This window comes from Erythrolamprus reginae, chromosome 7, assembly GCF_031021105.1.
Source record: "Erythrolamprus reginae isolate rEryReg1 chromosome 7, rEryReg1.hap1, whole genome shotgun sequence".
NCBI lineage: Eukaryota > Metazoa > Chordata > Lepidosauria > Squamata > Dipsadidae > Erythrolamprus > Erythrolamprus reginae.
Genome location: NC_091956.1, coordinates 13,289,517 through 13,301,514, shown reverse-complemented (window position 1 = coordinate 13,301,514; position 11,998 = coordinate 13,289,517). Strand labels below are relative to the sequence as shown.

At 42.2% G+C, this 11,998-nt stretch overlaps 1 protein-coding gene across 1 annotated transcript; it reads right to left on the bottom strand.

Annotated features, from left to right (window-relative positions):
• Positions 1-2,390: 2,390 nt before the first annotated feature.
• On the bottom strand, positions 2,391-8,359 carry LOC139169950 (uncharacterized). Its single transcript, XM_070756635.1, has 2 exons — positions 8,254-8,359; positions 2,391-2,422 (listed from the first exon to the last, which is right to left on the bottom strand). The coding sequence occupies exons 1-2, from the start codon at positions 8,357-8,359 to the stop codon at positions 2,391-2,393; spliced, it is 138 nt and encodes a 45-aa protein (XP_070612736.1).
• Positions 8,360-11,998: the final 3,639 nt, after the last annotated feature.

Below are 11,998 nucleotides of genomic sequence, written 5' to 3'. Positions count from 1 at the left end.
TTTTGGCTTCCAGAGAGCCTCTGGGGGGATGGGGGAGGGCGTTTTTACCCTCTTTCGACTCCAGGGAAGCCTTTGGAAACTGGGGAGGGCAAAACACAAGCCTATTGGGCCCCACCAGAAGTTGGGAAACAGGCCATTTTTGGCCTCCAGATGGCCTCCGGACGGCGGGGGAAGCTTTTTTCGCCCTCCCCAGGCATTGAATTGTGGGTGCGGGCAGTGAAGGGTTACCATAATTTTTACTACCACACTGTGGGCGTGGGTTATGCAGGATTCCCTGCATTTTCTTTCAACTTTCAGTATAAATTGGGTGCTTTGGGGTGGAGCTCCATTTTCGCTACCCCACTGTGTCCCCCCCCCGTCCGGGCAGCAGCCCACCCCTGGGTGCAGGCACTTGTGCATGCACAATAGCAGGCACACATGCTCTTTTGGCACCCGAGGGGAAAAAGGTTTGCCATCACTGATATAGGACATTATATGTAAAAGTCATGAAATTATTTGATTGCCAAGATTCAAAGCAAGCAGCAAAACCAATAAGGAAGGTTCCAAAACAGAGTTGTAACTTAGGTAATGCCTATAGCTTGGCTGAAGCAGAAATACTCACAGACTTCTCAAAGCTCTATTTTTTTCAAGACTGCAGCAATATTTGAGAGGGGGAAAAACTCTGAACTTGCTCTTTCCCTCTTGAAAGCATAAACGTTGATTTCCTGCCAGGGGAACCTCCCATTCTCCTCCCCTTTTAAACCCTCTGTGATTACATACTGCGCACAGCAGCAATCAAGGCCTCCCTCTACGTCTATGTAGCTGCTCTTGTCTCCCACGCATCCTTCTCACCCGTGCATCTAAAATAGGGTCCACAATCTCCTCCTTGAGGAGGAGGCCCTAGCTGGGTGTTCTATCTTCTCTATCTATCTCCATTCCTTCCTCACTCTCGCTATCCGACTCCTCTGACAGCCACACGGGCCTATGATGCTCAGATGGACCCAGTTCCTCCTCTTCAGAGTCTGTGAGCAAAGGAGCTGGCTGTGATCCAATCGGTTTGACCGATCAAATGATTAAACGAAGAAATTTAAAAGGAGACTAAAAGATATTCTAGAATGGAAGTAGTGGCTATCTAACATTTGGAAATACCATAGGGAGACTTAAAAGAATGGAGTTTTAAAAACCCAATGAATTTGAGGATGTTTCTATAATTGGACTCGATGGACGTTAAAGAGATTAAAAAAATATGAAGAATTTGAAGAAATATCCCATTATGTGGATTTAAAACATTTTGGAGAGTTTTGTGAAATAATTACATTGCATTGGAAATCAGGTAACGCCATCATTTCTCTAAACCAACATCCCTGCTTTCTTGGAGAAACTCAGCCTTTGGACAATTGCTTTATGAAAGACTGAGGCTATTGCAAAAAATAGTGAGTACCCTTGCTTCAGCCCTGTTCAGAGACATTATTTAAAAAACCTTGAGGATTTTTGGACATTTGTTATCGGCCTTGGAGATAACTCAGACTCTTTGGCAATAAACAGACATTATTTTGCCGTAGTTGCAGCTCTCTGTGTGTTTTACTTTGACCGCTCAGCTGTCACGCCAGGCAAAACACAGGGACCCGGCTCCTCAGAACCAAGGTCGTTCCCTCATCTGGCACCCCGTCTTAGCACTATGCTATCCCATTTAGCCACATTTTCAAGTCGTGCACATGCGTGCAAGCCCCATGCACGAGCAAAGCAGAGGTGGGTTTTCTCCCGGTTTGGACCGGTTCGTCCGAACCTGTAGCAAATCCACTGGTGATGTCACAATGAGGTCAAAGAGTTTATGTGAGTTTATAAAATTCTACTAAAGCATAGAACTATATAGAAATAGATAATTTGGATTACTTGATTAGCACACACACACACTCTTTCGGCACCTGAGGAAAAGAGGTTCGCCATCACTGCCCTAAGAGGTAAAGCTGTAAGCTTATTTCCTTTTACTATGCAAGTCCTGTTGTCTTCTCAGAAATCTACGATATCGGGCATCTAAGAGTGGTTATCCATTCTAATGTCTTCTTCACCCTCTGACTGGGACCACTCCCCCACTGTCACACCAGCCCCCTCTGGTGGTTCCTCAGGTTCATCCAAGCCACTTTCTCCCTCACTCTCGCTCTCTGCATCAGATGGCAACCCCCGTGGCCCAGGGTATCCAGAGGGGCCTGGCTCATCCTCCTCAGAATCTGACTTGACCTGAGATGGACAAGGAGCGCTCACAACACTGTGTATGCGCAGAAGCCCAGTTTCTGGCACTTGTCCATGCGTTGCCATCTTGGTTTTGGCTTTTTTGGGGGGGGGTATATTTCAACGAAAAATGTCCATTTTTATCCGTGGTTGAGTAAGCTTCTTAGCCAAGAACGTTTGTTTCAGATCCAAAATATATCCCCACAACATGCATCTGAAATAAGAACAAATTCACTTGTTAGAAAGATCTGAACGTATCACTCTTCTTCCAACAGGAGGTTGGACTAGATGACCTACAAGGTCCCTTCCAACTCTGTTGATCTGTTTAAAAAAAAAAACTATGAAATTACTTCCATTCAAAACAAGGTCAACCTAGAGCCACCGAGAAGCACCCCTGACAAACACATGGTCTGTATACGTATATATATAAAATAAATAAGTTAGAACAGTTGGAACAATCAATCAATGGGACAACTTGCCTCCAGAAGTTTTGAATGCTCCAACATTGGAAGTCTTTAAGAAGAGATAGGACAACCATTTGTCATTGTATTGAGACCTCCAAAGCCCTTTCCAACTATACATTCCATTATCCTATCCTTTTCTGTTCTGTTCTTGTCTGTATTTTATTCTATTCTATTCTTTTTTTAAAAATTATTAAAGAATATATAATACAAAAAAGTAAACATCAGTCAACCAATATCAAATGAAAAGAACAACACATAAATGTTGTGGTTGGCTCTGGGCCAGCTACTGCTCCGAGGACTGTGGGTGTTGGTTTGGGAGAATCCTCATATTACCAGAGACCGGTTTTACTGTCAACAGCTTCAGACAGTGACGATTCTGTGTCAAAGGCAGACTCTGGGAGTGAAGCAGGATCAGATGATGAGGTAGTTACAGGCAGCCCATTAGCTAATGACCCCATTAGTGAGTCATCATTAGAGGAAGAGGGATTCATAGATGCTCGCAGGCGCAGGTTTATGACGAGAAGGGAACAACTGCACAAGTATTATAGTAGATAAGGGAGAACACCTGTAACTGGAGCAATTAGGCTAATGGGGCAGCTGATAAATTGCCAGCGTCACTGAGAGCGTGGGTGGGAGATTTTCCATTTGGTGAGAGATGAGTGTTGTTTGATTTTGGACTGCTCCAGGATTTACAAAGACTTTTTGAATAAATCACAGTTAAGTACAGTTTGTGGACTCTTGAAGGGAAGTGGCTGTGACATCTTCACAGCTGCCTCTATCTGCTCTGCTTTTGGTTTTGCTTTTCACAGCATTCCAGGATTGTGGTTTGTGGGAGAGCACTTTGGCTGATTAAAGTGCGTGTGTACAATATTTTCGTTTTGATAAATCGACTCTTTGTTTACTTTACAACTGCATGTGTGTTTGAATTTACACTTCTGACTTAAATGGGGCTCGTAATGTGAAGCCTGGCATAACAATAAGAAAGCAAAACAGCAAACAGAAAGAGCAAGAAAAAGAAAAAGACAATTTAAAAAACAGCAAACCTTAGAGCAGTGTTTCCCAACCGGTGTGCCGCGGCACACTGGTGTGCCGCGAAACATGGTCAGGTGTGCCGCGAAGAAATAAGCTCAGCTTCTGGTCTCGCAACTTTTTGCGAAGAGAAAAAAGTTGTGAGACTGGAAGCTGAGCTTGCTTCTTTGCGCCTTCCAAGTTTTCCAGCAGCTGCGGCGCCCCGCCCGGCTGGAGCTTCCCTGTCAGCAGGTGAGCTTTGGGGCTTGGTGGGAGGGCAGCGGCAGCGGGAGGGCGGTGCGCAGCAGGAGGGTGATGGCGGCGGCAGCGGCAGCGGGCAGGAGCCATGCCGTAGGGTGGTGGCAGGGTGGTCCCTCTCTCTCTCCCCCTCTCTTGCTTTCTCTTTCTCTCCCCCCTCTCTCCCTCTCTCTTTCTCCCAGTAGCCGTGGGGCGACGTCAGGGTGATCAGCTGTGAGGCGGAGTTCCACAACAGAGGAACAGAGGCACCGACGGTGGCGGCTGGAAATGCTGGAATTGCGTGGCTGGCACTTGCCTGCTGGCTGGACCAGGATGGAGGCTCAAGCCCCACGTCCATGCCCAGCGCAACGCCAGAAATGTACGGCGTCTAGCCACCGCCGTCTGTGCCTCCGTTCTGGAGCTCACAGCTGATCACCCTGCCGTCGCCCCACGGCTACTGGGAGAAAGAGAGAGGGAGAGAGGGAGGAGAGAAAGAGAAAGCAAGAGAGGGAGAGAGAGAAAGAGAGAGGAAGAGAGGGGGGAGTGAAAGAGAGAGAAAGATATAGCAAGAGAGGGAGAGAGAGAAAGAGAGGGAGAGAGGGGGGAGAGAAAGAGAGAGAAAGAGATAGCAAGAGAGGTAGAGAGAGAAAGAGAGAGGAAGAGAGGGGGGATAGAAAGAGAGAGAAAGAGATAGCAAGAAAGGGAGAGAGAGGGAGGGAGAGAGGGGGGGAGGGAGAGAGAAAGAGATAGCAAGAGAGGGAGAGAGAGAAAGAGAGAGGGAGAGAGGGGGAGAGAAAGAAGGAGAGAGAGGGGGTAGAAAAAGAGAGAAAGCAAAAGAGAGAAAGAGAAAGAGAGATAGCAAGAGAGAGGGAGAGAGAGGGAGAGAGGGGGGGAGAGAAAGAGAGAAAGCAAAAGAGAGAGAGAGAAAGAGAGATAGCAAGAGAGAGAAAGAGAGAGGGAGAGAGAGGGGAAAGAGAGAAAGACAGCAAGAGAGAGAAAGCAAGAGAGAGAGAGAAAGAGGGGGGAAGGAGGGTGAGGGAAAGACAGAGAGAGGGAAGGAGGGAGAGAGAAGGAGGGCAAAAAAGAGAGGAAGGAAGGGAGAAACAAAGAGAGATGGAGAGAGAGGGGAAAGAAAGAGGAGGGAAGGGAGAGAGAGAGAGAAAGAGGGAGAGAGAAAAATAGAGCGAAAGGGAGGAAGAGAGATATTTTTTGTCCAAACTTTTTTTTACACACACACACCCCGCCCCGCCCCCCGCCCCCCCGCTCAACGTTCCCCAGGATTTTGTAAATGTGAATAATGTGCCGCGGCTCAAAAAAGGTTGGGAAACACTGCCTTAGAGTATCTCTCTAAGGTTTGCTGTTTTTTAAAATTTTCTTTTTCTTACTTTTTCTGTTTGCTGTTTTGCTTTCTAATGTTCTCTCTTTCCTTTCTTATTATATTTTGTAAATGAGTTTGATATTTTGTAAATTAGTTTGATAATCAATTAGCAGTTTCTCATATTTAAACTTTTTAATGCTCTCCTGACAGGTTCTTAAAAATTAAAAAAATAACAAAAGTATACAGATTATACTTTTCAATTCTAGAGCTATCCTAAAGCTATTTGGAAAAAATTCAAATGTTACGATCATTGACTAAATCTTAAAATTCTAATCCAAATTAGATCCGATAGATTATATACATTTATAGCATGTCTGAGTTAAGGAAAAAAGGTTTTGGTTCTTATCTTAGCATATTTCCCCTTTGCTATATAAAATAAGGATTATTTATTTCCAGTTTTTTTTCCTTTTGCGTAGCCAATTATACCATTTATCCTGTAGACTGTATCTTCTCATAGAAACATAGAAACATAGAAGTCTGACGGCAGAAAAAGACCCCATGGTCCATCTAGTCTGCCCTTATACTATTTTCTGTATTTTATCTTAGGATGGATATATGTTTATCCCAGGCATGTTTAAATTCAGTTACTGTGGATTTATCTACCACGTCTGCTGGAAGTTTGTTCCAAGGATCTACTACTCTTTCAGTAAAATAATATTTTCTCATGTTGCTTTTGATCTTTCCCCCAACTAACCTCAGATTGTGTCCCCTTGTTCTTGTGTTCACTTTCCTATTAAAAACACTTCCCTCCTGGACCTTATTTAACCCTTTAATATATTTAAATGTTTCGATCATGTCCCCCCTTTTCCTTCTGTCCTCCAGACTATACAGATTGAGTTCATTAAGTCTTTCCTGATACGTTTTATACTTAAGACCTTCCACCATTCTTGTAGCCCGTCTTTGGACCCGTTCAATTTTGTCAATATCTTTTTGTAGGTGAGGTCTCCAGAACTGAACACAGTATTCCAAATGTGGTCTCACCAGCATTCTATATAGCGGGATCATAATCTCCCTCTTCCTGCTTGTTATACCTCTAGCTATGCAGCCAAGCATCCTACTTGCTTTCCCTACTGCCTGACTGCACTGTTCACCCATTTTGAGACTGTCAGAAATCACTACGCCTAAATCCTTTTCTTTTGAAGTATTTGCTAACACAGAACTGCCAATACAATAGTCAGATTGAGGATTCCTTTTCCCCAAGTGCATTATTTTACATTTGGAAACATTAAACTGCAGTTTCCATTGCTTTGACCATTTATCTAGTAAAGCTAAATCATTTACCATATTGCCGACGCCTCCAGGAATATCAACCCTATTGCACACTTTAGAGTCATCGGCAAATAGGCAAACCTTCCCTACCAGACCTTCCCCTATGTCACTCACAAACATATTAAAAAGAATAGGACCCAGAACAGACCCTTGTGGCACACCGCTTGTAACCTGACTCTGCTCAGAATACTCGCCATTCACAACAACCCTCTGGTGTCTATGCTTCAGCCAGCTGCAAATCCATTGAACTATCCAGGGATTAAGTCCAATCTTCACTAATTTATCTATCAGCTCTTTATGTGGAACCGTATCAAAGGCTTTGCTGAAGTCCAGGTAGGCAATATCCACGGCACCACCTTCATCCAACACCTTTGTGACATAGTCAAAGAAATCAATGAGATTAGTCTGACATGATTTGCCTTCTCTATCTTTAATGCGCATAGTCAACCTATTCATTTCAGCCAATTCCATTATCTTGTTTATAATATGAAGGTTAGTGGGTGTAAATTCCTTTTTCCAATTTTGAGCGTAACAAATTTTTGCAGCAGTGAATAGATGTATAATTAGATATTTATCATCCCTTTTAATATTTTTATCAATCATTCCCAATATAAATGTTTCTGGTTCAAATATTATCTCTGTTTCAGTTATTTCTTTTATCCATTTCCATATTAATTTCCAAAATTGTCTAGCTTTCCTACAGGTCCACCACATATGAAAGTATGTACCTAACTCATCTTTACACTTCCAACAGCTTGGAGACATTCCTTTATAAATTTTTGCTAATTTTGCTGGTGTAAAATGCCATCGATAGAAAATTTTGTAGAGACTTTCTTTATACGCAGAGGAGATGGTAAGTTTTAGATTGTAATTCCAGAGGTTCTCCCATTTGTCTAACTCAATCGTATGGCCTACATTTTGGACCCATTTTATCATAACTTCTTTAACTCTTTCCTCCTCCATTTCATTTTTAAGAAGGCATTTATAAAATTTTGAAATTTCTTTTCCCTCCGGTCCTACAAAATTTTTGTTGAATTCTATTCTATTCTATTCTATTCTATCCTACTCTACTCCTTTATTCCATTATTCTATTCTATTCTACTCTTAATCTACTACTTTATTCCATTATTCTGTTCTATTCTATTCTATTTATTCCATTCTATTCTATTGCATTCCATTCTCTATTCTGTTCTATTCTATTCTGTTCTGTTCCCATCCCCTTCCCCTCTCCTATCCCTATTCCTATCTCCATTCCCATTCCATTCTACTCTACTCTACTTTACTCTACTCTACTCCATTCTATTCCATTATTCTATTCTGTTCTGTATTCTATTCTATTCTATTCTTTTCTGTTCTGTTCTAGTCTACTGTAGTCTAGTCTAGTCTAGTCTAGTCTACTCTTCTCTATTATTCTATTCTATTGAATCCATAGTAGACAGGTACTATTTGAAAGCACCCAAAACGGAAAACTACCCTGACCTATAAGATAGAGGAGGCCGTACAGCAAATCAAACTTTCAAGGTTCTGCTAAAGACTAAAGATGGCTATCCTAGGAGCCGTTATTCGACTTATCTAATGCAAAAAAGGCTCAGAATCACTCACTGCTTCTTATTAATAAGCCAAAGAGAGACTAGGGAGGGCAAATCTTTGCATTAAAAAAATCGGGCCGGCTGCTTAAGAGCTGCTTACCTTCATGCTTGTAAGTCATTTCTTGGCACCCAGAAAAATAAAGACACACCAGGGCGCACAGAGAGACGAAGAAAGAGAAATACAAGGTGAGAAATAGGAATTCCATATTGAAGGAGCAGATGTTTATAATCCCTATAATTTTTTTCCTTTGTCTACGACAAAGCCCACGAGGTCATCAGATGCAACCCAATGGGCCAGAGTTAAAGAGTTTGACAACGTTGCAACAATTCCCGTTTCAATCGAACCTCATCAAGGTTTAAAGTTCTGCAAAGATCCAAAGATGAAGAACGTCAACGTTGTGTAAGATACTTCTTAGAACAAAGTTGTGGGAGCTTCATCCCTGGAAGATTTCCAGAAAAGACCAGACGGTAACGGTGTAGGCAGGGTCTCCTTCTTGGGCAGCAGGTTGGACTAGATGACCTACCAGGTCCCTTCCAACTCTTGTTATTCTGTTCCGTTCAATGTCACCTAGGAAAAACTCAACGCTGCTTCTCCTTCGTGGCCCAGGGCTTCTTAGCTATGGAAGAGGAGAAGGTTTCTTTGGAGCATCCCACGAGAATGGACGGGCTGCCTAATGAAAGTTAGCATAGCAACGGTTACTTAGTGCTTTTGCAGAGGAAGCAAACAAAACTTCTCTGGAACACAGACCCACAGTTTGGTTTCAGAAGTGCAAGCCACCATCTATTTTTAAAAATTTTAGAAACATAGAAGAAACATAGAAACATAGAAGACTGTCGGCAGAAAAAGACCTCATGGTCCATCTAGTCTGCCCTTATACTATTTCCTGTATTTTATCTTACAATGGATATATGTTTATCCCAGGCATGTTTAAATTCAGTTACTGTGGATTTATCTACCACGTCTGCTGGAAGTTTGTTCCAAGGATCTACTACTCTTTCAGTAAAATAATATTTTCTCACGTTGCTTTTGATCTTTCCCCCAACTAACTTCAGATTGTGTCCCCTTGTTCTTGTGTTCACTTTCCTATTAAAAACACTTCCCTCCTGAACCTTATTTAACCCTTTAACATATTTAAATGTTTCGATCATGTCCCCCCTTTTCCTTCTGTCCTCCAGACTATACAGATTGAGTTCATGAAGTCTTTCCTGATACGTTTTATGCTTAAGACCTTCCACCATTCTTGTAGCCTGTCTTTGGACCCATTGTTTTCGTAAATTTTCACGGGTATATGTATGTAGATTGTTCTGAGTTCGGGTTTTGCCCTGTGTAATATTTTGCATGTTTATGCAACGTTTCGGTGGAATCACATCCACCATCATCAGGCTGAAGTTTCCAAGCTTCGTGCACAACAGCACGAAGCTTGGAAACTTCAGCCTGATGATGGTGGATGTGATTCCACCGAAACGTCGCATAAACATGCAAAATATTACACAGGGCAAAACCCGAACTGAGAACAATCTACATACATACATATATATATATATATATATATATATATATATATATATATATATATATACACACACACACACACACACACACACACACACACACAGTAAAATACATGATGAAGGTTATAGAGGAGATACTCATAGTAAAATATATCTAAGAAAGAATAGAAAAGAAGATATAGTAATAGAACATATCAATGACAGAACAGAAGAAGAGATATAGGAATAGAAGAAAGGTATAGGAGATATAGGAGAGCAATAGGACAGGGGACGGAAGGCACTCTAGTGCATTTGTACTCGCCCCTTACTGACCTCTTAGGAAGCTGGATAGGTCAACCATAGATAATCTAAGGGTAAAGTGTTGGGGGTTTGGGGATGACATTATGGAGTCCGGTAATAAGTTCCACGCTTCGACAACTCGGTTACTGAAGTCATATTTTTTACAGTCAAGTTTGGAGCGGTTAATATTAAGTTTAAATCTGTTGTGTGCTCTTGTGTTGTTGTGGTTGAAGCTGAAGTAGTCGCCGACAGGCAGGACGTTGCAGCATATGATCTTGTGGGCAATACTTAGATCTTGTTTAAGGCGTCTTAGTTCTAGGCTTTCTAGGCCCAGGATTGTTAGTCTATTTTCGTAGGATATTCTGTTTCGAGTGGAGGAGTGAAGGGCTCTTCTGGTGAAGTATCTTTGGACATTTTCAAGGGGGTTAATGTCTGAGATGCGATATGGGTTCCAAATGGATGAGCTGTATTCGAGGATGGGTCTGGCAAAAGTTTTGTAAGATCTGGTAAATATTAAAGGGGGAATGGCAGGAAACTGGCCGGGCTTTCGTGCTGCTCTCAAATTTCCTGGGAAACTTTTCCAGGCTTAGGCTCTTAAGTAGAAAATGGTTCTTAAATAGAGGCAAAAAAATCTTGAGCACCCAGTTGTTATCTAGAAAAGTTCTTAAGTAGAGGTGTTCTTAATGCAGCTTAATGCAGCTGCGAGAGCAATCATGGGCTTTCCCAGATATGCCCATGTCACACCAACACTCCGCAGTCTGCATTGGTTGCTGATCAGTTTCCGGTCACAATTCAAAGTGTTGGTTATGACCTATAAAGCCCTTCATGGCATTGGACCAGAATATCTCCGGGACCGCCTTCTGCCGCATGAATCCCAGCGGCCAGTTAGGTCCCACAGAGTTGGCCTTCTCCGGGTCCCGTCCACTAAACAATGTCGGCTGGCGGGAGCCAGGGGAAAAGCCTTCTCTGTGGTGGCTCCAACCCTCTGGAACCAGCTCCCCCCGGAGATTAGGACTGCCCCCACCCTCCTTGCCTTTCATAAACTTCTTAAAACCCATCTCTGCTGTCAGGCATGGGGGAACTGAGACATCCCCCCTTGCCTATGTAGTTTTATGTATGGTATGTTTGTGTGTATGCTTTTTAAATAATGGGGTTTTTAGGCTTTTAATGTTAAATTGTTATTTAGACTTTTAATATTAGATTTGTTATTGTATATTGTTTTATCACTGTTGTGAGCCGCCCCGAGTCTTCGGAGGGGGCGGCATACAAATCTAATTAATAATAATAATAATAATAATAATAATAATAATAATAATAATATAGAGGTACCACTGTATTTTTCAGAATACAAGATACACTGGAGTATAAGACACCCCTTAATTTTTGGGGAGGAAAATAGGGAAAATAATCTGCTTATCAGGTATTCATCTGGCTAGCATCCTTAGTCTTGTCAGCTTCAGCACATTATTTTATCCCCTAGTTAGGACTTTTAAAAACCCTTATTTGGAAAGAGTAACAATGAAAGAGCTTGCAAGCCAGTAAGACCTGGAAACATTGTTTGCATCTGGTTAGGGCTAAAAAGAAACATTTAGGAACAAGTAGAACAATTTAAAAAACTACAAAAACAGAGATTGGGAAACATTCTTCACAGAGAGTAACAGTGAAAGAGCTTGCAAGTGGGTAACAGCTGGGAACATTGTTAGCACCTGGTTAGGGCTGGAAAGAAACATTTGGAGCAAATTAGAGCAATGAAAAAACCTGCAAAGACTTAGGGCTTGGAAAAGATTCTTAGCAAAGAGTAACACTGAAAGAGCTTGCAAGCAGTAAGAGCTGGGAACATCATTAGCACCTGGTTAGGACTAGAAAGAAACTTATTGGAGCAAGTTAGAGTAATGAAAAAAGAAAGAGAGGGGGGAAAGAAAGAGAAACAGAGAGGAAAAACAGAGAGAGAACAAGAGAAACAGAGAGAAACAGAGAGAGAAAGAGGGAGCAAAAGAGAGAAAGAGAGAGAGAGAAAGAAAGAAAGAAAAAGTAAGTGTGTGTGTGTGTGAGAG